Source organism: Vanacampus margaritifer, chromosome 16, assembly GCF_051991255.1.
Source record: "Vanacampus margaritifer isolate UIUO_Vmar chromosome 16, RoL_Vmar_1.0, whole genome shotgun sequence".
NCBI classification, from domain to species: domain Eukaryota; kingdom Metazoa; phylum Chordata; class Actinopteri; order Syngnathiformes; family Syngnathidae; genus Vanacampus; species Vanacampus margaritifer.
Genome location: NC_135447.1, coordinates 11,868,222 through 11,896,146, shown reverse-complemented (window position 1 = coordinate 11,896,146; position 27,925 = coordinate 11,868,222). Strand labels below are relative to the sequence as shown.

Below are 27,925 nucleotides of genomic sequence, written 5' to 3'. Positions count from 1 at the left end.
TTTGAACATGGTGTTTGATATGGACAATCCGTGACGAGCACAGAAATACAATAACAGAACACCACTCGGGTTCTGATCAGGGAGCCCGTTCCTCCCAATCACGCCCCTCCATGCACCCGACCACTTTGGCCCCTCCCACTGGTGGTGAGACCATGGAAAGGGGGACCCATGTTGCCCCCATGGGTGCCACCAGGCACTCGCCAACGAGCCCCACCTCCGTGCCTGGCTCCAGAGGGGGGCAAGGGAAATGCCTGTCCATATATTGTGTTCATCATAGGGGGTCTTTGAGCCGTGCTTTGTCTGACCCCTCACCTTGGACCTGTTTGCCATGGGTGACCCTGCCAGGGGCGTAAAGCCCCAGATAACATACCTCCTAGGATCATTGGGACACACAAACTCCTCCACCACGGTAAGGTGCCGGCTCACGGAGGAGTAAAGGAGTTCTAAATACATTGTACATAATAAACTACAGAATTTTTGGAGATTAAACCGTATTTCACCCTTTCAGTTTTCTTGATTTTATTTTTTTGTGGGTGGATGAAGTCCCCTCTACCATATGAACTTTAATGCCTTTGTATGTATCCGGGTTATCCAACAAAGCTACGACTTACTTAGTTATTATTACTAGCTCCAAGCCTGTTAGCTCACAAGCTAGCTGGTGACTAGCACTTCTTGTTGGGGTGTGGAAAGCTCCGCAACCATGCATAAGAAAGATTCTAGACACATCCATTTTTCAAGTCATAGTAGTGGTATTTGATTGACAGCTGACTGTTGAGAGGGGTGTGGTTTCGCCGCATATGCCGGACACGCCCACAGCATTTGAGAGCGGAGCCAAATGGCTTGATTTCTCATGATTTTTATGTAATTTGTGATTTAAAAAAAACAGATTCAAATTTGGCAGGGTTGTTAACAACACTCTTCTCTGTAGCTTGTCAAATGTAAAATCATATTTATTTTCACTTTACAGGAGTACACAGTATTTCTTTCGCATGACCTTTTCTACACACTGTAGTAGCTGCTAACTGACAAAAATGCTTTAGCCATTTTTTTTCAGCCCAAATCCAACATTGTATTTGGAAATATTTGTTTAGCACACACACACACACACTTACACGCACGTACAGTATGTATGCACTCACACACACATAGACACACCATACACATACAGACCCCCAGCTGCTGTGCTCATGTAATTTATTACCCTTCCTGAACCCAGTGGAGTCATGAAATCACCCCGGTCTTTGTGACACACACACACACACACACACACACACACACACTTGTACTTATATTATTGTGAGGACATCCACAGACATAATGCATTTCCTAACCCCTTCCCCTAACCCCAACCATCAAAAATTATTGCCTAGCCCCATTCCTTACCCTAACCTCAACCATAACCCAATTTAAGCCTAAACTCTAAAACCAAGTCTTGACCCTCCAAAAGAGGTCTTGAGTTGTGAGGACCAGCCAAAATGTCCTCACTTCACAAAAATGTCCTCAATCTGTTGGTTAAAGACGTATTTTGGTCCTCACAATGTAGTATGTACAAGTACACACACACACACACACACGAGTCTTTCTCAAAGAGTGTTCCCGGCCCGCTACACTCGACTCGAGACCTCTTTGGGTTAATTAGAAGGACGTCCCGAGGGAGAGAACACCAGGTCGGAATAATGCACTGGAAGGATGAATGCGTGTAAAAGGTCCTCTCGTCTGGTCGGAAAATGGAACACGGAAGACCGCCGTGCTTTGATAGCAATCCTCACCAAACTCAAAGGTTCCGATCATTTGAACTAATGTTACTTTCTAGACACTGGAGTTACAATTCTGAGAGGTAAAAGACAGCATATTACATTATTCTACTATTATTGCTAACGTAAAAAAAGAAGAAGAAATAATTAAAGCAGATAAATTACGAGGACAATGTTATGAAAATAAAGCTGTAGTATGATTAGGAAAAGAATTGTAATTGTAATTTGAATTTAAATTTGAATAATATTTCCATTGTAAACTACTTTTATATAATATGCTATAAGAGTTTATATAACTATCTTCACTTATTTAACTTTAAAGAACTCATTTTTAGCTAACTACTGACCATTCATGTAGGCCAAGTTCCCAGTTTAGAACACCTGTGAGGCGAGTAATACGTAAAGTTAAAAGTCCCAGTGTGTGTATGTCGTCAATCAGCCATGGGGTGACTCAAATTGCTTGGTTGGAACTAAAGAAATATTTTTAGAAGATTACTTGACTACATGTACCTGTAAATAAAAAGCGAAGCGTGAGGAGCCCCTGTCGCTGAAATGCAATGCTGCAGTCAGTGAATGTGAATGTGGCGACTGATCATTTCCAACAGCCTCTCGAAATATCAACACTCTCACCTTCATTGTCACTCATTTCCTCTTTGTGATAATCCGCTTATTCCTTGAAAATCCCGCCATGTTTTTGTGGTTCAACAAAATATAATATATAGCACTGTATGCTGTATGTGGACCCTCAAAACCAGACATAGGGTCACAGTTTTTCCCGTTGTGGCTACTCTGTAGAAGTGTGTGAGTGGGACTGTAATTTTTCGAGATGGTCCATTTCAGTCGAGCTCAGCCACGTCGTTTGGTGTGTAGCATGCCGAAGTCCATTAAAGGTGTGTCATTCAGCTGGGCAACCATAGGTAATGTACAATATTCACGCTCAAACAATTGCTGTCAGGTCAAGAGGTCCCACGTGTCGAGGAGATAACATCCTACTGTAAGAAAATGATTCAAATTAAAATGACAATGCAAGCGCACATTCAGATCAACGCTTGTCGTTGAGCACACCGGGAGCAATCGGGCCATAATTATGCCCAAGTTGGAGGCGATTCATTTTTGAATGGATTCAATGTTTTATTCATTGCACCGATACAATCTTGGTTATGGCAGAGAGCACGAGGGGCTGCGGTCAAGACGAGAACACCTTGCGATGTCGGTCACACGCACCAATGTGTTATGATTTGATGGCAATTGGTGTGTCGGTGTGTGTTTTGAGTGGAAGCGAAAGCAGGGATGGGTGTTGTTTCCTGACACAGACCAGTAAGACCAGTTCTACTGTGCTCAAAATCCACTTCCTGCAGACACGGTGGGAGGAACACAACACTCTTGACAAAGGTTTACCAGAGGTAGTTAGTAATGACCTACATTGATTCCATGTTACGTTTTGACTTTTAGGGTAGTTTTAATGCAACATGCTTTTTTTGTATTTTTTAATTTAGAAGAAACTACATTGCGCTATATTCCTTTCTATTTCAAATGTTGGCATTTCAGCCTACAAGAACTCAATTTGGAACGTGACACCCTATGGAATAAATAGATTTAATAGATGATAATAATAATAATAATAATAATAATAGATTCAAGTTGGCATACGTCGTGATAAGCGCCGGTATTTGAAATGATGTCCTTTAATTCTGGTTGTAGGTTGACATATTTCTCAAGTCCGCATTGGTAGAATTGGGCGTATTGATTCAAGTGCTACATTGCCAAATATTTCATCTTAATTTTGTTAATAATATATTCTTCTATCAAATAAAACATTTCCTAGTATTATAACTATTATGATTATCGCTTACAACTCTATTATTTAATTATTTAGGTAAAAGTTCCACTTTACTCTTCTTATTGTGTTTCTTGGAATATGATGACTTTTTCTCATGTCACGACTTTATTCATGTCACATGAACACTTTTTAATTGTAACATTACATTATTGTCATAAATCTACAACTTTATTCACGTAATGTTTTTCATTGATTGCAGTGGATTACATTGTTATGATTTTATTTGACTCTGACAGAATTATTCTCTTAAAATGACTGTTACTAATAAAAAACAATCTCAGTTCCTTAAAAATGACTTAATTCTTCAATTTTCTGTATGTAAAATTTTATTCTCATAATCCCAACATCACACAGAAATGCAACCTAATTCTTGGAAAACTACTGTAATTCTCACTTTAATCTGGTGTAACTTGATTTACAGTTTTTACGAGTTTATTGGGGGCTTCATTGTCATATTTTGACTATATTCTTGTGAATTTGCCTTCATTCCAATAACATTTCCTATTATTTCCCCTCATAATTGTATGATTTTTGTTCCTCGCTATTTGACTTCTCTTTTCATTGTGGCCTTAAATTCCTTCATCCTTGTGCTTTTTCACAGTGCTTGAGTATGTGCCAAATGCGCCACTTTTCCCATCTAGTAATGCATGTGCAAGCATTTGACGAGTTAAATGATGTCGCAATCAGACATCTTTACTCTATTTTCTTTTTTAATCCGATTACTTTAATCTGGTGACTGGCTGACCCTGCCAATACGCGCTCATCCTTTCTATACACATTTATCAATGCAGTACACGACGCTTGGCCTAATTTATCACCCTCTCCCAGCTGGACCCGAGGTGACTTGATTTATTAGATAGCCATTTGTGGCGGAGGGTCGGTGAGACTGACAAGAGCCAAAGCTTTGCGATGACCTCCAGGTGATAATGACCATAGAGTGGGGAAGGACACCTGGGGTTGGGGACACTGGATAGATAAAAGCTAGCACACATTAAAAACATGGTATGGTATATAAAAATGTAAACACAAGCTGAGTGACTGTATGCATATAGGCAGTAGTAAATGGTATATTCCTTGATTGATGCCTTGAGACCCGAGTTACTCAACTTCCAAAGCTTTTCGGAATACGAGTCGTCGATCCGCTGAACATTAGTTATTAGCGTCTATGTTAGCTGCATTCTTAAAATTTAAGCAACAGATATCGTAACACAAACTGTTCTGTAACAAATGTAGACAGATCATATAAAACTCTCACGGCCAAATATTCTTTATCATCTGCGAGGAATGGTGAGTATTACTGTTGTACTGAAAACCCGAGAGAGTCTTATACAGCCACAGGTGCCCAAGGCACACACAATTGAAGGAGAAAGTGTGACAAAAACAGTTGAATTTGCTGTATTTAATTATATCTTTACAAGTGGGCTGGAATTGATTAATGGCAGATGATTTGTCAAGATATGGATGATTTGAGCTCAATTCAACTCATTTCAAAACACAGCAGTATATGTCAACATCAATGTCTAGTGTCAAGATATATCTATTAGTAGAAAACAAACAGGTCATGCTTGGGGGGGAGAGAAAAAGACTTCTATCTGATCATTTGTGTCCTCTGGAGCATCATAGCTGTATTGTTCCTGTGTGAAGCTTAGGGCGGAGTCAGGACACGGCTGCCGGTTCTCCGGCCAATCAGACGCCGAGGTGTGGCTCCGGCGGGCGTGGTCTGGAGCGAAGGGGCGGAGCTGGAAGCGGAAGTGTGTTTCGTCTGATCCCTCACTGTCATTCGGCCACGGTCGGCTTCAGGAGAAGGGGGGCAAGCCAAAGCTCACACACACACACTCACACACAAGGACTCAGGCTGGATAAAAATACTGAAGGCAAGCTTAAAATGAAACCGACCGAATAAGGCTCGCGACACTTGACCCATTTGACGCCTTGCCAAGGCTGAGCGAAGCCCCTTCGGATGACACGGTCCACATTCGAGGCAAAGCGGTGTCATTGAGCAGGCAGGACACGTCAAGAGAAGGGAGGAGGAGGAGAGAAAAAAAAAAGCTGACCGACTGCACTGTACGACTCAAGCTATTAAAGCGCCTCCGCCGGCCTTAAGACATCCTTTCAAGGACACCAGCCTGCTGTCAAGCCGACGGAAGGTTCCCGACAAAGACGTCGCCGAGGTCGGAGGTGGTGATAACAAGGTGAATGGGAAAAAAAGACATTTTATATTAGCCAGCTAGCGGCTGGTGCTAACAGTTAAAGGCTAGCTCGCTAAGGCTAGTAACCGATATTAGCTACTTGGCTAACTAGTTTTTTCCGGTTACCTTTCGCCTCTCTGTCTTTTCTTTTTTGTCTGTCGTCTCAATGGTAAATCAAAACGCTGACGATACGCATCTTTATGGTGCGTATTTGGTGAAACGCTCGCGTATTGCTTCTCGCTGATGAAAGAGCACTGGACTCTTGACAGCTGTCAAACAAGGTCGTGCGGGTTTATTTGTGGAAAATGTGTCCCCCCCCCACGCCGATTAGTCTTTCAAACGTCACGTCACGCCGTTTGTGTGTTCTCTCCTTTTTTTGGCCCCACGCCACACACAAATTTATGGCGTGTCAGTCGCTTTTTGCGTCAAGTCAAAACGTCTCCCAAATGTCCCCCGGCCTTCGTCACATCACAGCTCGTATGGCTTACACGCATTTGAGGGGGGTGGGGGGCTGCCGGCCACTCAGCTGTCCGTCCACGGACAAGTTGTGCAACGTCACGCGGTTATTATTAGCCCGGTGGACGTGTCTAACGTTAACCGTGCGCTTTGCTCACAGCTTCAACCAACGCTAGATTGTTGGAGAATGGGGTCATTTGGGAGGGACTTAATGATCATATTTTTAGGAATTCTGTGAACGGATAGATCAAATGCAATAGAATACAAATTCATCTTATCTATTCAATATCTTTCAATGCCAGTCCCTAAATCCGTTAATGTGTAGTGGTTGCTAACTGTGTGGCACGTCATTGTGTCTGTTCTCTCAACAGGACCAAACGATCACGGGATACTATTTGTGTGTGTGGGGGGAGCAAACAAATGGGGGATTACGGGTTCGGAGTCCTGGTTCAAAACAACACTGGTAACAAATCTGCGTTCCCGGTCCGAATCCACCCGCATCTGCAGCCCCCACACCACCACCAAAATGTGTCGCAGAACCCCGCTGCGTTTATAAACAGCAACACCGCCGCGGGGAATGGCACAACGGCGGGCTCTCCCTGGCTCTTCCCCGCTTCGGCCACCCACAGCAGCGTGCAAGACGAAATCCTGGGCGGGCCCGACAAGCCCAAAGCGCAGCAGCAACAAGAAATGCAAGAAACGCAAGAAAAGCAGCTATCCCCTGGAAGTCACCAGGAGGGCGGGGGTGGCGGCGGGATCATTTCAGAACTGGAAAAAGGCCGGTCGGAGGATGGCAAGACGGACAGCGGCTCGCCTGAAGGCAGCGCCGGGAAAGAGAAGCAAATCCGCCTCGAGTCTCCGGTTCTGACGGGCTTTGATTACCAGGAGACATCCGGCCTGGGCGGCCCGGTCCAGACCAGTACCAACTCGTCGTCGCTCACCGGCTTCAACAACTGGTCGGCGGCCATCCCGCCAGCGCCGTCGACCATCATCAACGAGGACGTCAGCTTTTTCAACCCGGCCTCCGCCAACAACGGCACCCTGCTGTTCCAGAACTTCTCCCACCACGTCAGCCCGGGCTTTGGCGGCAACTTCTCCCCTCAGATAGGACCGGCCGCCGCCCTGTCGCAGCACCATCCGGCCCCCCCGCCGCACCCCCATTTCCAGCACCCGCACAACCAACACCAGCAGCACCGGCGCTCGCCCGCCTCACCACACCCTCCTCCGCCATTTCCGCATAGGAATCCGCCCTTCAACCAGTTGCCACATTTGTCCAACAGCCTGAGCAAGCCCCCGTCCCCCTGGGGCCCGGCTAGCTACCAGAGCTCCTCTCCCTCTCCGGGCTCCTCCACCTCCTGGAGTCCAGGAGGCGGCTACGGAAGCGGCGGCGGCGGCTGGGGAGGATCTCAGGGCCGAGATTATCGCCGAGGTCTCAACGGCGGCATGACGCCCATCAACTCCATCTCGCCACTAAAGAAGACCTTCCTGAACAACCACGTGGCGTCCCAGAAGTACCCTCGCAACAGTCCCGCCGGCTTCAACCCCAAGTCCTGGATGGATGACGGCGTCGGCCGCAGTGATAACATCTTCCCCTTCCAGGTATGCAATACTTTTATGGTGGGGGTCTTCGCTTTTGGTCCTGACATGACATTTGTGAGTTTGCATGCTCGTCCGTATTTACAATTTTTTATTGCATTGTTTTCGGGATGGGCGACTAGTACTCATACCAGGTATCAGTAGAAAAATGGTATGGAACATCCCTATTCATGGCTTAGAAAATTTTCCATACATATATTTGCTGTAATTTTGACGTTACGGACTAGTTTATCGGGCGGAGGAAGAATACGTTGTCTCACGGAAGCATTAATTTAATTTAATTTTTTTTACATTCGATTTTCATGCAAACATTTACATTGACTAATGTAGGTTAATGGCTGCTTCTGACTCGTAGACAAATGCTGGTTGTTGTAAAGCAAGGACCCCCTGTACATACTGTACGTTCCATTCATCCGCTTTCCTGGCTGGCGTCACGGGTTGGAGGCTAATCCTAGCTGGCTTAGGGTCAGATATGTGAACCTTGACACGACCAACACATGAATACGTTCATGCTTATAATTCACATTTACGGCCAATATCTGTGCAAAACATAATTAAATGGCAGCCCACCCTTTAACGTTAATTCAATACTGTAAAGGTGATATGGTTACTATTTTTAGATGTGGGGGCTGGCAAGTGGGTACGGATTAACAAGGCTCTCCTCTTGACGCGTGAGTTTAAATCAGTATTTCTTCTTTTTTTTTTTTGCCCATGTGCTTGGTTTGCTGCGTGTCTGTGATGATGACTAATGTGCTTGTGTCACTGCAACGTTGCAGTGTGCCACATATGTGAGCCAAGGGGGGTTGGGTGGAGTTGGGGGCTGCTATCAAAGATGAAGAAAGCTGGTAAAAGACGAGAGAAGGTTTAAATCGAGAAAACAGCGCAATTGATTCTTTGCATTTAAGAAAAGAATCGTGCCGCTGTGCGTGGGGGAACTCTCGTCACAAGGTATCAATATCTTAGCTCCTGAAATGGAGCCTAATGTTTTCTTCGATTGCCACTTTATTAATGAACCTCGATGTGTCTGCTGTTACGCTACTGACAAAATGGCCTCATGACGCATTCAATGTGATTTGTAAGAGCTGTGACTAGAGTGCGCAAATAACTGTGTTAGCACACGTTGAAAAAGGCCTGACAGGATTGACGGGAAAGGGGTAAAGGGAGCATGCAGATAAATTCATCATATTGATCCAGCTGGAGATTGATTGCGTAGGTCATCAAGGAGGCGGGGGGCCGAGGGATGACAGTTGCCATAGGCTCAGCTTGACCTCGCGACCTCTCTAAGTACTGTATGCAGCCAAAACCCTTTTTTGCATTTGTGTCTTTTCTCCCATGCATGCAAATAAACTTGTCAGTCACGTATTTGGATGGATTCAAATCAATATCATTATTAGATGTTCTTAGAATGTCTGTAGTGACTTCCTTTGTTGACTTAGCTGGCAGCAGCCGACGCTAATTGGTCTTAAAGACCGCCATCTGGCACAAGTCAAATTGTATTCAGACGTAATTATACATGTAGTACAGTAACCCCCGACCGAATCATGAATGAACTCACTGCGCTAATTTTTATGTAGGATGTACCTAACAGCCAAAAACCTATCCGTAGTGTTTTTCTAACTCCCTAAGATTCGACCCAAACGTCTTCACGTCGTGTTAGCGGAGGAGTAGCTAGCGTTGGCCACCAGCTGATGAAAGATTCCAGTAGGGGTCCGATAGACAGGGTGGTAAACCTCTAAAGGTGATACAAAGAAAGGTCTGGATTGTGCCACAAATGGTTGGCTGCTAAACACAAGGTAGAGTAAGTTCACAGCTAATAAATAGTATTATGTATTGAAAAAAAGAGAATGTAATAAAATAGCTAAAAGGAAAGCAGTAATTTCCATTTTTACAGATTATTAAATGGCTTCTTTGCACTTCTGGTGTATTTTTTCCGGAACCAAATAATCTGAATGCCATTCATTTTTATGGTTGGATAATACTTTCATGTATAGGGCTTAGTTGCAAAGGTTTGGTCCCTAACCCCTGCAAATAGTGAGAATTCACAGTATATAAAGTGGAAATTGAAATGTCCAAAACCAGGGATGGTGAAGAGCAAAGGTGTAATGAGACGTATGTAACCTGAAAGTATACATCACCTTTTAACTCTATCATACACTTCACACAGTTGTAATATCCGTATTAAATTGTAATATTGTATGAAAAATTGTTTCAAGAAGAAAGAGATCATATGGAAGCGGTTTGTATTGGACCTTTTGAGATTCTGCTCTACACTCTTGCAATGATGAGTAATAACTCACAGTGTACCTTGGGCCAAACAAGGGCATTGTTCTGACATGTCTCAACATGCCCGCGGCCTGTCTTATTTTATTGTCTTTTACACACAAAACTGTGTCAATAAGAAGTCCGATAAGGGCCACATTTTGGGTACGATGCCGCATCCATCTTGATGCCACGAACAATTTCCAGTCAGTTCCCTGGTTGGCTTTAGGATTTGAGCTGGCGTTGCAGGCTTGGAGCTGCAGTATGCCCGCCCGTCTTCCAAAGTAGCATTGTCCTTCCGGACTCGTCATACAGCAAGGACACATGGATTGAGGCTCAGCATACAATGACCTTCCTCTGCTTGTGTGCGTTTGCAAAAGAACCAGAAATTATGTAAGTTAACCCACGTATGAAGAGCACACAACGCAGAGGTTTTAGCTGAAGGAGAAACCATTTCGTCAAGCCGTATTGAAACATAAATGTGCTTTATTCTATTCTGCCATCTTTAGAAGAGAATTACAAATGAGCTTGTTCTGGTGTGCTTCATTATGATTGGGACAATATAATCCAGTCATACAGTTTCAAGCGAAGAATAGTCTCACACTAAGTGACTCGGTATGCTACAGTAATATTGGCCTTTTTTTTTTTTTTTTGCAAAGGATAAAGATTGTGTCTTTGGCATATTGTCTGTTTTGTTCTACCGTTAGTCTTCAAATATACAATGGTTAAAGAATTACAAAAAATAACAGATCCTATTCATTGGCTCATTTGTGGCATTTTGCATTGTGTTTTAGCATTAATATAGCAGACATTCGAAGTGATGTTTGTGTTTTAAATACACAATGTGTACATTTGGTCACCCGTAACTCCATAGGTCAAGTACTTCCTGGCTCAAACTGTCCACCAACATAACATTTTTATTCATTGCAAAGGGAGTATTGTAATTATCTAAAAAATTCGAACTATCAAAAAAATAAAGAAACGTGAATAGAAATTGTGCAAGAATAAAGTTGAACTGCTGTTTAAGTTGTATGGTTATTTTCACAAGTTCCTCTTTGCTTTACCTTTTTTGGGAGCATCACAGAAAGTACAAAAAAAAGTTGTGTAGCTCTATTCTATGCCCACATTTCCATCTCATTCCACAAAGGTTAACTTTAATGTTTCCACTTTTGAGGCATGTGACTTGAATTGCTGAGGTTTCAGCACCTAACAAGCCAGTTTGTTTTGTTTCTTGTTCTTTCGAACGTTGCATTGCAGAGATGATGCAGCGTTCACATGACTGATGACATAACGTTGCACAAGGCAGTCGCCGGTTTTGCTAACCGCTCTGCTAGGGCTGGGCGATATGGCCCAAAAATAAAATCTCGATTTTTGCACTCATTCAGGACGATTACGATTTTAATCTAATAAACCCAACATTTATTTATTTAAAGGTTTCATTTATTCAAAAATGTTCAGACAATAATTTATACTAATTCTAAATTAGTTTTAACATAAACTTAACATTCATAGTTTGTTCCTAAATGCCACAATTAAGTAGTTGGTAGCTATTGTAAACCACCCATCCAGCATTTTGCCACTTGCAAAATTACAACTCACAAAAACATTTGAATGTATCAGAAAATAAGAACAACAGCTTTTCATAATCCAGAAGACAAAATTCAATTTCAGGATTTCGCAAATTTTCAACGATTCAATTTCCAAAATGACGATGTATCGAATTAATTCAATTTATTGCCCAGCCCTACGCTCTACCTTTGGCCGTGTGTAGTAGTATTACAATAATACATATACAGTACATGTTCCAATGCCAGTTTTTTGCAATGTAACAAAATTGGACCAAGAAAAAAACATTTAAACACTGAGATGCCTCTGATGCAGTGGAAGGCCATGGCTTATGTGTAAGATAATAACTACAGAAAAATCAGGAAAAGCCTACTAAAACATCTGAACTTTGTACGGGTTAAATTGGAGGCACTTTAAATGGTGGCAAGTGTGACTCCAATTTTACATTTGCGTTTTGGTCAAGTTTTGTATAATTTTTTTAATATGACAAAAATCACACATTGTGAACAGGGTTATGTAAACCTTTATATGCTCTATGTGTGTATCAACTGGACAACATGAGGAAGTGTCGCCACACTGCTTTTGTACACCCTTGTGAAGTTTCCGTTTTTGCACCAACACTGCAGAGCCACCATTTTGTACAAATAACTCTCAGATGGCTTGTTTTTGGATTATTGTTTATGTTTGTTCGCGGAGTCCATATGCTGCTTCATGGCTGTTCATCCCAAAGTAACAGGAAGAGCCACACAGGGCACGCCATGTTCCAGCACTAGCGCAGGCTGCAGTAAGCGGGCATGCTGCTGTATTAGCAGCTTTAGTATTGGGACTGGGCTGATGTCCAGCTAGTAGCACTCCTGCTAACAGCTAATGCTCCGTTCAGACCGTGCAAGGCTTCTTCCCCTTCAAAATGTGATTTATGTTGTAAAATTGATGTCCAATTGAATTTCTTTCTATTCTCCCAACCCCTCACTTATTTTCTTCTCAAGGTCAGAGGTGTGCGCTTGTCAGGTGTTGTGTACTCGCCGTAAGCCAAGACAGGATGTTGTTTTAAGAGAACCACCTGGACAACTGTTGGGTGCAAAGGGCTCTGTTTGTAAAGAGTTGACATGGGCTATTGTGCATCTCCGACCCTCATTCATCCCCTGCTGAACTCCCAATTGTTAGAAAGGACGACCAATCAATATAAGAGGTTGTTGAGCAATTAGAAAATACCAAATTAGTCGGACCAAGCAGTTTTGTTACATCAGAGCCGAGGTCAGGGGAACTAACACCAATCAGGAGACATTTCAGTTTTTATAGTCCTCAAAGTGCCATGCTAGATAATATAATATTACACAAAATATGTTTCAATAAATACATATAGTGTATTAATTGTTCCTCTTCAAAATAGTGGGCCAATGCTCTTTCAAGTTGTAGACTGCATCCATAAAAGGAAAAGCTTAGCCATTATCACGATGGAACCAAAATAAGTGTATATTGTCAAGAAAAGACACCCCCCCTCTCCCTACTCTTGACAGAATGCACAAAATACTGATTTTAAAATAGTCCTTTTAATGACAAAAAAAACAGGCTTAGAGTGTTGATCTCTTTAAAATAAAAATAACAACTTTACAGGTTATGTTTTAAGTAACATTTAAAGTAAACTACCCACTGTTATGTCCAAGAATTGCAAAATTAAATCAGTCTACCATATTTGTGTAGCCATATCAGATAGCCAGTAATCAGCTAGCAAACGAGCTCCTAGCACTGATGGCTAATATCAGCAGGTGACTTTATTTACTTTTTTACTTTATCTTACCAATAAAATAGAACTTAAACCACTCTTAGGTTTATTGTAATGGGTGTAGATCAGGGTTCACCAATTCCGGTCCTCGAGGTCCGGAGTCCTGCAGGTTTGAGATGTTTCCACCTACCAACACACCTGATACTAAAGATTAGTATCATTATCAAGCATGCTGATGAGCTGATTTTATGAATTACTTGTGCTAGTGTAGTGGGCGGAAACCAGCAGTGCAGGAATCCAGACCTCGAGGACCGGAATTGGTGAACTCTGGCGTAGATGAACATTAATTGTAGCGCTGGCAGCTAACATTAACATGGGACTTGTGAGCAGCATGAATAATTTTAAATGACTTAATCTTAATTTGGGCATATGATGTCCCTTACGTAGCGGTTACCAGACTTTCTCTGCATTGTCTTGAAGTTTACCACCCTGCTTTCTCTGGTATTTTTGACCTCTTCTGGAATATTTTATTATGCTGCTTTTCAATGTTGGCCAACGCTAGCTACTTCTCAGCTAACCTGGTGCCTAAGCAGGAGCACGAACAACACAAAGATCTGCAGATTGACAATTCTGAGCATCTGGGCATTTCTGATACTGTATTTCCCAAATGCAACCCAATGCAAATGCTTCCTTTATACGGCGAAAACAAACGTTGGATTGTATTGCTTTTGCCTGTGACTAGCATACAAACCATACTATTTGTTATAGTAGTCAAACCACATCTCATCACATTTTTAAACCAAAATAATCTTTAAATCAAATTACAACGATCCAAAGTCCAATGCTTTTCAATGAGCGTAGAGTTTCCTTTCACCAAATTGATTGCCACTTTGACATGTGATTTGAGCTCGGAATTGTCAATAGATGCAAATTGACGCGTTCTTCAGCAAATGCTTGTTAATTCGGTTCCATCGAAACAAATCTCAAGTATGCGAATCTGCGAATTGTGGGCCATACAAACAGTAACAGCAATAAGCAGCTAGCCAGTTGGTTGCTAGCTTGCAAACAGCTGCTAGTGCTAGCAACTAGCAGGATGATGTTTTTATGCAACTATTCAGGCACATTTTTCTTGAAAAAGGCCTCTTTCAGATAATTTGTTAATAAATAGTTGTCAGCTGGTGCTACCGGCAGTCATTAGCAGCCAACACCCATGCTTGAAGCATAATGGTGGTTTGACCTCACAGCTTTTTCAGACCTATTTTGCACTTAAATCATTAGGCATGCACAACATTTCCTGTTATCTCTTGAATGAATTGGAAGTTATATTTTGTCAAGCACATTTTTTCTTCACACATCCAACCAATTAGACCACCACCTCCCTGCCAAACTTCCTGATTGAAACTGCATCCAGGAAAAGTAGGGCGTGGGTTAAAAAAAAAAAAAAAGTCATTCATTAGAGACAGCTTTTCATCCTTTGACCATGACATGTGCATGCAAATTGTGGTGCACGTATCTACATGCACTAATTCTGACTGAGCCATTAAGCTGCAGAAGCCCGGGGTTTTCAGTCATTACCCCTGCTCTTTGTCACGTTGGTGCTAAATGAGAGAAATGTTTTTAAACTAATGAGGGGCCTGAGCTGGGCTGCACACAGCACACACTGTTGCGATCATACGGCTTTGTTGCGCCCTTCGCACACCCTTGACAGATACTCTGAAACCAGGCCTCTGTGTGCACGCGCTCATGTCTACGGCTGCATAGGCCCTAATTAGTCCTTGGATTATGTCTTCTTCATATGTGCCTGAACAAAGCAAGAGGACACAATGCAGTGACTATATGGAAGGAAGGGTCTCGTGGTACGTCGAAGGTCAACCACAGTCCATTCTATGACATTGGTCAACATTTAATTGATTTGCAAAAGTGATTTCCCATCCAGCCATCCATTTTCTATGGTGCTTATCCTCATTAGGGTGGTGGTGGTGGTGGTAGTGGTGGGTTTAGCTCAGTTGGAGCCTATCCCAGATAACTGTAGGCGGGAAGTGGGGCACATGCTGAACTGGTTGCCCGCCAGTCCCAGGGCACATTTAAACATACAACCCTCGACAATCACCGATTGACAAGTTGGTCTTCAATAGATCCAACATGTGTTTTTGGAAGAGCTGGAGAGAATCCACACAATTTTTCACAATTTAAGATTCCCAATCTTTTAAAAAGTATGACCTGCCGATCCCGATTTTTTTCCGATCCCGATTTTTCCCATAACAAGCAGCATACACCTTCAGTGTTCCAGTTTTGTTTTGGGGGAAAACATTGAACGATAACTGTGAAATAATACAAACGGGTTGTTTTAACTGCACATGAAGTCGTTCTCCCAAATATAAACAAAAAGCCAATTCGTCATCTCAGCAGAAGAGGACAGTGGCTGACTTTTTCAGACCTCTGAGGAGAGATATAAGATTGGTGGAAAAGATCGGGTTATTTTTAAGGGATCTGACGATCAGGATCAACCAAAATTAAGGAAATCCAACCGATCGATCGTTGCACACCTAGGCAGGAGCCATCATTCAAACCCTGAACCTCAGAACCATGAGGCAGAAAAGCACCTGTTTAATTTTGTTTAATCTTGTCACAGAGGCATAAATTATAAAACATAACAAAAACGAAACACTCAAACATTGACACCATGAATTATAAATGACAGGCGGCTAGCTAATGGATAGTTTGAGATGCTAACGCAGCAGTCACTGCTCCTTGTCAAATGGCACAAATAGAAGCATGACATTAGTCAAACAATGGTATAATCAAATCCAATTAGTCAATACCAATACAGAAAAGAAAAATAGGATGAAGTAGAAACTTACCTGAATAAATACAATAACAGCTTCGAGCTAAACATGGCTTTAGTGGCAACACTGGTGTTCATCGAAGATCAAGGTACTAAAACACGCGCTAACAATGTCCAAAAGTACTTGGATGTAGTGCTGAATTTAGTTCATACAATGAAGTCAGCGTAATCCCTCAGTACTAATCCCCAAGCAATGGAAGGGTTCTGTTTCTCTTACGGTTATTGCACCTCAAGTGCACACATGCACAACAATTCCAACATTCAGCCAACAATCGCTAATAGGTAGTTTCTGACACTTAGGCTATTTAATGTCGCAGCAGGTCTTTGAAATAGTTTGGCTTGCCGCAGCCATATTCACAAGCATCAAAAGCGCAACTCGCTTCCCCTTCCTGCCCTCCTGGAAAGGCAGGCAGAGAGAAAAGACCTTTCCTTAGCCTTGTACCCTTTCCATCTCTCCATCATCCCCTTCTTTCATCTGCCGCTGCCTTCTCGGCATTGGCCTTCCCTTTCCTCCCTGTTGTCGAGGACGTGATTAGAAAAACAATAATAAGAGGTGGAATGGAACAACTTCCCGGCAATTTACATGAAGACGTAGAGGTCAAAACAATAATAATAGTAATGCATCGGATTTATGTAGCGCTTTTCTAGACACTAAAACGCTTTACAATGTAATGGTACATTATTCATGCACTCGCACATTCACTCTATGGTGGTGGTAAAATACTTAAGTAGCCATAGCTGCCCTGGGGCAGGCAGGCTGACGGAAGCGTGGCTGCCAGTGTGCGCCTACGGCCCCTTCAACCACCACCAAACATTCACACTTTCCATACACCAGTATGAGTAGCACTGGAGGCAATGTGTGTAAAGTGCCTTGCCCAAGGACACACTGACACATGACTTGGGGAGAGCGGGGATCGAACAGCCGACCTTCTGGGAAAATCCTTCAGAATCAGATTTCACCTTGGCATCCTTTTTAACCCCTTCTCAGACGGAAGCAGGTGACATGAGAGATTAAATATGCATTCACATTCACCCTCACCAAGTGGGTACTGAAACCACAGCAGAGGAGTGAACCACTACATCATCAGTGACATTGGAACAATTTCTAGTTAACAATTTGTCGTTTACAATTGATGCACATATTGTTCAGAAACGACACAACTTGATTTAACCACTATTTCCTATACACATTCTAAATTATGTCAAATGTATAATAGTGTGCACTTGTTTATGATTTTCTTGTCTTGTGCTGCGATTTACTGACCCCCAAAGTCCATTAAAGGTGCAGAAGGGACTCTAGTGAGCCACATTTGAGAAAGGAGTAGACCTAGTCTGGCCTCTGCTGATGTTTGTTTTGTGAGATTGAGCACTGCGCGTGTTTTCAAAATGTGACATTTTGTATTCTGCTGTGAAATGGCCCCATTTTTTTTTAACCAGCTGCCATGTCAAGTCATCTAACCAATCTCACTCGTGTTAAGATAAAAAGTGGTTTTTGAATTTTTGGAATGCAAAAGCATATGAAAAAAAGTCCTCTGCCTGCCGAAATGACCCTCTGTCATGCGCTGAGGTCTGTTTTTGTGACCCTCCAACATGTGACCTCACATAGAGTCTGCGGTCTATTATTGAACTGTGTGCTTTTCTTCCCGAGGTGGCTTTGCTCTGTTCTCGCATTGTTCTGTGTAGAATGTGGCGCCACCAATGTGTAGCCGGGGTGTGACCGGCACAAAGTGCGTACATACTAACAATGCGGTGGCGTTGCAGATTACTTGCAGGTTAGCCAATTTCATGAAATGTCAGCATTGGTATGATACTCTTGTGATTGTAATGTCCTGCTTCACTTTGACAAGAGTGAAATCTGCAAGGTCAAAAATACAAATGACTTCAGAACAATTTTCCCAATGGGAGATAATGGAAATAGAAATAATGTGTTCCACAGTCAAACTGTAACCATCATAAAATAATAATTAACAGTTACAGTACGGGCATTTTTTTGAGTGGCATTGTTGCAAGTATAAAAGTAAACTAAGTACAGTACTGTATATGTTCATCAAGACAGGTATCCAGCACTGATTGGCAAATAGCCATTGGCAAGTTTTTTCTGTGGAAAATAATCTATTTGCTGAGAAACACACCTTTTTGTACCAATGCTGCACGTGTTTTGGTGCACTTTTTGTAATGTCGAAACACTCTGCTCCTTTTAAGGCGCCATGTTGGCGGAAGAGTGGCGAGCGATGGCCACTATCTGATAGCGGGCTTGCTCGACACAGTTGATAGTGAACATCAGCATGTTGTGTGAGTGAAGTTAACAGCTGATAATGGCTAGCTGCTCAACAGCAATTCCTAAACTAAACTTTTAAAGAGAGGATCTGTGTATGACTGAGTCAGTAAAACATAATAAAAAGGCTAATAGGAAAGTAGTAATTGGTGTTTTAACGGGGGCAATACATGTAAGCATCCTCAGACTGCCAGTGCAATTTTTCAAATCAAATATTTTTAAGGGTAATGTAAAATGCATTTAAAATGATAATGAAAGTGTTTTGGGATTACAATGTCGAGTAAAGTGTATTGACATTCAGGTCCTGGTTTCAAACCCTCACAAATAGCGAGGTTTGACTATATTTAAAATGACTTAGTCCAGGCACTTCTCAAATGTTTTTGTTTTTCATCCTTTTGCAATTTAAAATAACCCCATTCCTGATTAGATACGCTAGGGAATCTTCCCCAATTTATTAGTCGACTAATAACTAAGACTAAGCAATTTCTAGTCACCTCATTGAAATATCACTTTTGCAAGTAGCAGAAGGTCCTGTTGAGAGCACGTGAACGAGGAGCTTTTTTTTTTCCAAATGTGGAATTTCTGCTTTTACTCACACAGCAAATGGAGAAGCAACGGGAGACTGTAATCGCGTGGTGTTTTGACATGTAGCAGATGTACCTAAACACATTGATGTTAAGGAGAAGAAAAGGTCATTTAAGTCAAAAGTGAAGTTTTATCATACATTTACCTTGACTGTACATACGTTCATGATAACGAATACATAAGACATGTTTTTGTTATGCCAAACCTTGAAGAAAATACTTGTTAATCAAATGTCTGCTTGTTGGATTGATAGTCAATAATTAAATCGATTTACATAATTTTATATGGTCTATCATTGGTAGCCTAACAAAAAATGTTGGAAACCCTTCCGAGTATGTCCCTGCATGTTCTGAATGTGTGCAAATATTTTGTGTGTGCGTGTGTACCCAAAGAACAATTCTCACTATGTTTGGTATGTGACTGTTTTACGTTACAAAGCCGTCGCCTGACAATTGTCTCTGCTCCTTTTACTGACAACCTAAAACAATACTTTATAAGACCATGTGATACATAAAATAACACACTTAACCACACACAAAAGATCTTGGGGGGGGGGGGTACTTGTCATACTGCACGTGACACTAATGATGCCTTTATACTTCAACAGTAGATTTGTATCCTTCATTGAATACTTTTTTTGTTCTTTTGTTTAGGAGCGCACCAGGTCGTTTGACAGTTTCAACATGAACACTCTGGAGAGTTCCCTGATCGACATCATGCGGGCTGAGCAGGACAACCTGAAAGGTAAACACAGCGGCCTGACTACAATACAGTTGCACTCATTGTATGTCACAGACGCAATCATCATGCTTTGGCCCGCTTGGACAGCAGTTTTACCAATGGGTAGGAAATTGGCTGGATGAGAAAGAAATTGAGCAGGGAGGTCAGCCATTTCGGGCAAACTCAAGAGCTCATAATTAGATGAACTAGAGTAGTAGGGATATATACCCCAATAAACTCTAAATGAAGCCAAATTGTGAAGATTTTTTTGCCTATGCCATTTAATGTAGGCGGAGCTTTGCATCAACGCTTTGATAATTTTGAGGATTCGCCATGAAAAAAAAGGCGCGACCGTTCAACACCGATTGTAATAAATTCATGTTATTTCTCATCATGTGTTGGGCAGCCTGATACTTTCCTATTTCCCAATGAGTTCCATTTCTGGTTTTATGGTTGTCGTCAATGAGTTCCTCTTAACCATCGCTAGTAACTTTCTGTGGTTGTTCCACAAAAAGCCAAAGAAAAAAACAACAACAACATGAATCTGAGATCTCAAAAAATCCCCATGACGTCACACATGATCATGTAATGCTTGACTTCGGGGGCATATCTTGCCCCCATTGTTTGTGTGAACTGCAAACTTGCGCTTTTTTGGCTGTTTCACTTCAGCGGTTTCATCGTACAGTATTCTCGTTGCTTACCCACAGTCTTTCTTTGAAATGAAAATGAGGGTCAAAACCCCAAGCAGCCCGTAGTAAACTGGTAAGGATAAAATTCTGACTTTAGTTATTAATTTCTAGAGAGCAGCCAATGACATTTATTGACTGAATGTTGTTATGCAACACAGCAGAAATAGGTTACTGCATGTAGCACACTTTGTGTTGTGTTGGAAATGACTAATTGCATATGACCAGGACATAGCTGCTATAGATTTTTGGGGAGATACATGTTGTAACAAGTTCATGTATTGATACTTGCTTCTCAAGGCATTAGTGCAGTTGAAAGGATTTGTGTTGAGCATTGGGGTTTTAATTAATGCTGGATTGGCTTAATCCTCCAAAATACTGCACTATCAGGTTTTTCCTGCTTGGTCATCACTCTTGAATGCGGCGATGTTTTTTCTCAAGCAAATTCTTAGGCACAAATCGCAATCATAGCCCTCAACATCCCGTGTTGTCGGTTCAATAGCAACAATGCTAACGTTGCCCAAACGAAAGTCCTGTTCCACCCCCAAAGCTGTAGTTTGACTTTAACAATGCTGAAATGATTACACCACTTATTTATCTGAGCTTCATACCCACTGTGCTCAGCTAGCTCCAGCTGCGTTCTAATGTTGCCTTAATAATGTGAGAAGGCAACTTTTGTTTGCTTCGGCACAAATGGACCTGCGGATCCCAAGGCCTTAAAAAAGCCTGTATAGCCGCACAAAAGTTGACATCTCGTCACCGTAATTCTTGAGGTCAGTACACTCAGGTGAGCCATCGGTACAGCTCACTGGTAGTGTCCAAATACTTGTGTCCATATTAGCAAGTGTTTCAAGGTCATGATAGTTGGTGATGATTTGCCAGCAGTCTCTTGTGGATTGCTTCTGTTAAACCGTGTTTGTGTGTGTACTTGGCTGTCTTGAAAGCTTATTGACCAGATGTTTCTGAACTGAGGACATTAATTTGAATCCTCTGCATTAATCTGTTTCTGCTTTTTGCCTCAGTCACATTGAGTGACTATGAAGACTGCTACGTTAGCTTCTTGCGCTAGGTAGCTAGATATGCACACTGCTTGACTGCCATACTGTATGCTTTTCACTTGTGATCAAAAGGTAGAGTGCTATATGTGCGTTTTTGTGCTGTTTGACAAGAACGAGCAAATAGTGACGATGCGTCATGCAGCTACTATTAGGTTACAGTCTCGCACAAGATAGCTAGCTAGCTAACTGGTGAACTGCTAGCACACAATTTTTGTTAATCACAGCGGTGTAAGAATGTCATCATTTATGACCTAGTGTTTTTCATGCAAATACAGATTTTTTTTTTTTTGTTTTTTCGTTTCTATGTTGTTGGGTGCAACTGATTTGTTATGCAAAATGATGGGTCTGCCTTTTTGCCAGAGCAGACTCTCTGTGCAACAGGGGAGTTGGATATACTTGCTCTGTGGTTATTTGTATTGTGATGGATATTAATTGGGAATACAGTCAGATATAATGAGGTTTTACAAGAAACAGAGAGAAAATAGAACACAGGAGAAACAAAATGACAGAATAAAGCAATGTATGAAAACTGTAACTTTACATAGGAGTAAGATTCCATCTATAATATACAAATATTTATTGTATTAGTGTAGCTTCAGCATGTTTCGGCTATCTAAATGACATTGCCGCTAGAGGAACAGATATCTGTCATTAAGGCATGATGCTCTAAGTGTTAACTTTAAGTCGTGCTTGTACGATTAATGAACGTTTTATGCTTGCGATTAATTTGACTATGAAACATATTATTCCAAATATAATAATCTTGCCTTGTACAACTGATTTAAGTTTTATGATGGTGATTAGTCTTACTTATGGAACAAGTCGACCAAATCTGACGTCAACCAGCTTCAAGATGTGCCACTCTTCAAATTGTCGAGTACCAATTGGTGTTTTGCATCTGCTTGGTTAGAAATACAGCAGAAGCAGTGGCACTACATTTACTGTCATTTGACCGTCTTAGTTATTTTCAGGCATCCTCGTCACATTTTCTCTCTGACAGTGCCTCTTTTTCTGCTGCTTTCACATGATGCATCACGCCCGATCCAGCCTTATCGCCTCATGTTCTGCAAACTGTTGCTCAGTTTGTTTTGCCTTTTCCGTAATTACATCCACCATTTTAACACGCTTGTACACAGTTTATTCACTTACAAAGTAAACAACTGTAGTTTTCTCAAAAGTAGCGACTCCCGTTTGCTGTGTGATGCTCTTTCCCCTTGCTGCTGAGACCCAATTGTCACATCACACGTCATGTATTCACACATATTTGCCATTTGGACCGAGCATTGTGAGCAAAGTTTTGAGAAATAAAAGCACACGGCACAGGGGAGACAAAATGTCGCCTGTCGACGTGGCTTTGAATGGCTTCCAGCATTGTCTTGACTGACAGAAAGGCTCCCTCTGTTCTGCCGTGCCACCACACATCCACGCAGATGGACACCAACATGTTTGTGTGTGATAGTGCATGCGTGTATTACACTGCTCAACATGTAAAGCAGCGGCACTCGAGGAGGGTTCATGCGACCCCACCCTGTTGACGCGAGTGTTTTTTGTGCTAGAGCGGATGCTTCTCATGAATGATTTAACATCCAGTTGACCAGTTGTGCTCACGTTACTGTATGCCGTCCAGGGCTTTATTATATTTTTTGTAGCATAGCCAAGTGTTCAGCTTCAGCTTCATGAGGTTCTACTCAGTTTTGGCGGCATTTCTTTAAACCAAGGGCGGGCGGTCCGTCCTGGTTTTGGAAATCTGGGTCTTGTTTGATGCGCAGCATCTCTTGCAAACAGCCGGCCGCTGTATGCACACTGTGGGGGAGGGGCCTTCGGACCTACATGTGACAGAGGCGTTGGAATGCACCAATCACAGGGTACTCGCTGTCCGTACAACAATGGTTGTACTATTTCAGCTTTTTCATCTCATTATCCCCCAGCACTGCTGAAAGCAGAGCTTGCATAACTTTGAAGCTTGTTTGGCATCACAACATGCACATTTGAGTTGGGTTGTTTATGGGCCTGGCAAGTGGGACATGTCTGACAGGAGGCCCGCACTGCCAGAGGTTTAGATTGGGAAATGGATGTCGATGAGATGACTTGGTGTCTCGCAGATGTAGGCTCTAATGAGATTGATGTGGAGGCAACTCTTGCAGCCAAAGCGCTACCACTCATAATGAACTCTCAGAATTCAAGTCAACGTCACAACAATTTGCGCTCTTCTACTGCAAAGATGTCCTCGGTTCTTGGCTGAATGTTCAGTGGAACCTCCAAATTGGAACACAATTTGTTTTAGAAATGATGGTTGTCTTTCATGGCTTAAGTTTTAAATAATTAATAAAGTCAATTAATTAGCTCCAGGATCAAATTATTGCCATCATGAAAGCTTTTATCAAAATGACAGGCCAGGCTGTAAGTAAATTTTCTTACATCAACACATAATTTTAAAGGTAACCACTGTATAATCAAACTAAATAAAAAGAAACGTGAACAAAAAGGTATTTGCAGTTATTTTGTGTTTTAAAGGCATTAATAAATTACTCACATTATTTATACTGTACTTTCATCACAAATGTTTGTTTTCCACTAGTCATTATTATTTTTTCTTATATGCCATAACTAGTAACCTACTAGGGTGTCATCACAAAAAAGCCAAAGAAAAAACATAACACACTTGTGGAGTTCTTAATCCTTTCAAGGCACAAAACGCAGACATCTTGCTTTACAATGGTTTGACCTGCAAGATTTGTTTGACTTTTCAGGCATTACAGTTTAATCTAAATTCAAATGACAACCCCTTTTTCGACCTTCGACTTTGGAGGTTCCGTTGTAATCAACTGACATTTATCAAAAAAATAAATGTTGGCGTGTGTTGGTAAAGTTCGAAAAGCCTGAAATGAGGGTTAATGTACCATTTCCGCCACCTGCAGGCCTGGAGTGGTACGCCACCTTGCATGTCATGATTTTTCAAGCTTTGTCTTTGTCTTATTTGGCACCATTCTCATTAGTTTTAAGTGCCAAACTGAATGTACCATTGAAAATAAATATTCCATGTGTCATAATCAGCGCTCCTGGAGGCCGTGATTATAAATATGACCATTGTGTGTCTCCCTGTGCAGGTCGTCTGGGGTTCCCCCATCCTGGCGGGGACAACCCGCTGCCCCTCAATGGTACGTATTAGGACCAACTCAGGTTTTGGCTTTCATGGGCCAGTTGACATTTGAAATGAGGTGTTCTAATATTCAGGGGTGATTCAAATGTCATCCATAGAGGTTATCACTTTGCAGCAACGTTCGCCATGCACCTCAGATAGACTGAGCAAAAGCATTGAACCCACAAATGCTCATAGTATACAATAAGAAACATTGTGATTGATTGTCGATTTTCGTAAGTTTAGCTGACCCTCAGAGGACAGTATAAAAACTGACATGGCCCCTGATAGGATAATTATACTTAAGCTATGTTGAAAACCCAAAATGCAATAATGTAGAAAAATGAGTTTGTAAAAATAAAGCAAGTGATTATATGTGTCATGCAGCAGTTGAGTATTTAGCTCCATCGCTACTCTTCTTGAAACATCATGCGTGGCTCTCTGGTCTCGGGGCCAGGATGTAAACGGGCGATGCCAGTAGTTTGTTCACGATCCTCTGGTCACATGGCTGGATCACATGGTCAGGAGCTGTCATGGAGCCGTGAGACAGATGGTGCCAGCGGATAGGCAGGCCTCGCAGGCTGCGCACATCCCTCCCCTCGTTCGCTCTTATTCCCAGCAGCTTTTTTTTTTTTATTCCGCATCTTATTTTTCCTCTCTTGCACACGCTCATCTTTTTATAGAACTCTGATTCGTTTCAATCTGCCTGCTTCTTTCGCTCTCTCTGTCTCTAACTCCCTCCCCCTCCCCCCTTTTTGACCTTCCCCCAGAGTTAATGTCCATCTGGGTTGGAAAGTTCACTGTGGGAGCTGGGAGATTAGTGCTCGTGTGTATCCCGGCCTCTTCATCCTCTCCCCGTTGCTACTTGTTTTGGATGGCTCGCTTGTGCTGCAATCTCTGCAGCGTGTACTGCATCTCGTATGTTCCCAACGGGTTTACAGGACGCTATTGTGCTTTCAGAACGTGTGATAAGCCCCGTTGTGCCCCTCGAGCTCTGTAGACGCAATGATCACGTATCAAGCATTGAGTTGATAACTACAACACCTTATAGTGGAAGCTCGGCTATCAGTCGAAAATTTGGGCAATACTGTATGTATGTAGTTGCTCATTCAGTGGCATGATAAATTATGTCACTTTTTACTGGTAGCGTGTACACAAAGTTCCAAATGTTCCAGAAAAGTGTTTTTGTGCTCTTTCTGTAATGTCCTAAGATGCCACAAGATGGTATCGATATCGTTGAAGTGATGTCGCTGTAATGTTGTCAATGCTGTCATCATTGGACTATTGTTGGCGCGGCAGTTGTCGTGTCTATTGTTCTCACGTACTCAACTTCTCCATTTAGTTTTCTCTTTCTCTCTCACACCCCCGCACAGCCCAACTGTGATACGAAATTGTATTGGGATCGTAGTTTGTGGTGTATTTGCGCTTTCAACTATCGATATAGGCAATTAGAAAAATATTTTGGGTAGTGTAAGTACACCCCACATATAGCAGGGGTTTATCTCACAAGTTGCATATTGACTCAAACTTTCATTTTTCAATAAATCTAGTGAGACTTAAGATGAGTTAGCATCCACACGCTAGTTTTTTTTTTTTTTGCGGGACTTAATTCCAATACCAAAAAAATGCTACTTGGTGACAGTATTGTGCTATAAACAACTTTCTGCCTGTCAGGCGTCTTCAAAGGATGAGATATTTATTTTATTTGATCATACCGTGGTTATATCATTTAGCTATGTTAGAATGTTCGTAAACATTTCATATACCTGACACCAATGAATTCCCTCGACATTACTTCCAATGGGAAGATTTGTTTTGAAATTCAACCGGTTAGCCAACTAGCGTCTTAGAACTGATGTGCTCCGTTTTGGGAGGTTCCACTGTGCAATCATGAAAGACGGACACAATATTGATCAGAAATGATACATTTTGATTGGTAATGTTTGATGTACTGGTTCACTTTTGTGCAGGTCGCGTGGTTTGAATGATTGTCTGTGTGTACAGAATTTGTGCCCTTTGATTGGCGACTAGTGTAGGACGCATCCCCGAAGTCAGCTGGGCTAAAGCTCCAGCAACTCGGAACCTTGAACAGGATAAGCGGTATGGAAATGGATGATTAGGTTTTTGCTAATCTTGATCTTTGCATCTGGTAGAAAGTGAATGGAGTGAGGTTCCCATGAGTCTTTGTCACCGTAAAGGTGCCTTGAGGCCTTTCCCGTTTCACAAAAAGATTTTCACATTCATATTTCCACCCATTAGCATTGTAGCATTTTTTGGGGTTAGGGTCATAGTTCAACAAATATAGATAGAATTTAATTGTGTTATGAGCCATCTTGAGCATTTCAAAAGTTAGTTGTATACATATTTAGTGGCAAAATGATTTCAAATGTCCAAATTTGTGCGTCGAGCCTCACACATGATCAACTATCATGCTGCTTTAGTTCCACAGCTAATGAATAAATAATAATGGCGCCTTCCACTGTCACACAAGCACCCCGGCATGCTGATTCCGCCAATGTACTGTGCATCCTCTTATAATCACCCTCTTCTTTGACTTCACATGCAGCCAGGAGTTATAGCAGGAGACGAGGTAACAACATAATCGCAGACGTATGCGCATCAAGTCCACGCTGTCCATCTCACTGTTGCTTTGTGACTTGAAGCCATTTTGTTTCGCTTTTATTGGCTTTTGCTTCGAAACAGCTCATACTCGTTTTCAGTGACCCGCCATCTGCATGATTGTCAAAAGTGTCATTTTTCCATCAGAACTGCTTAAACACATTTATACACATGCATGTTATGCAAGAATGTTGCAGCTTGTTGTTTGCCATTTTGAAATTTAATGAGGCACAGAAACACACTGGAGCCCAGGCACATGGTTGGCCACACACACACACACGTACACACACGCCACAGTGCAGTGCATGCTGTAAGCTGTGGTTGAGCTAACTCCCTGGCATAAATCTTTATAAAGCAGCTCAGAGCAGGTTGTATTGGAGCAGGCCTAGGCAAGGGAGGGCTTAACCCCTACGACACACCACACGCGCGCACACACGCAACCCTCTGTCAAACTATGTACACGCCAACGCAACTTTTGTGTGTGTGTGTGTTTGTGTGCATGCTTGGTCACTTGTCACCAGGTTGAGGAAGTATGCAGAAAAACGTGTTTTCCTATTTTTGTTTCCTAATGACGTTGCAGTAATCCCGCTGCATTCAGTTCTAAATGTTTAATGT

General features: G+C 42.0%; 1 protein-coding gene across 5 annotated transcripts in view; it reads left to right on the top strand.

Moving 5' to 3' along the window:
* The first annotated feature begins 5,315 nt into the window (after nt 1–5,315).
* The window catches only part of cpeb4b (cytoplasmic polyadenylation element binding protein 4b), a 34,404-nt gene continuing 11,794 nt past the window's right edge, over nt 5,316–27,925 (top strand). The window contains exons 1-5 of one of the 5 annotated variants that reach the window (XM_077545711.1): nt 5,316–5,786; nt 6,611–7,838; nt 19,742–19,832; nt 24,660–24,710; nt 27,258–27,281. In XM_077545711.1, coding sequence (XP_077401837.1) covers nt 6,660–7,838; nt 19,742–19,832; nt 24,660–24,710; nt 27,258–27,281 — 1,345 coding nt within the window. In that variant the 5' untranslated portion in view covers nt 5,316–5,786; nt 6,611–6,659. Of the gene's footprint in view, nt 5,787–6,610; nt 7,839–16,613; nt 16,619–19,739; nt 19,833–24,659; nt 24,711–27,257; nt 27,282–27,925 lie in introns of those variants that run through there. The other 4 variants (XM_077545713.1, XM_077545712.1, XM_077545714.1 and 1 more) reach the window with 4 other exon arrangements.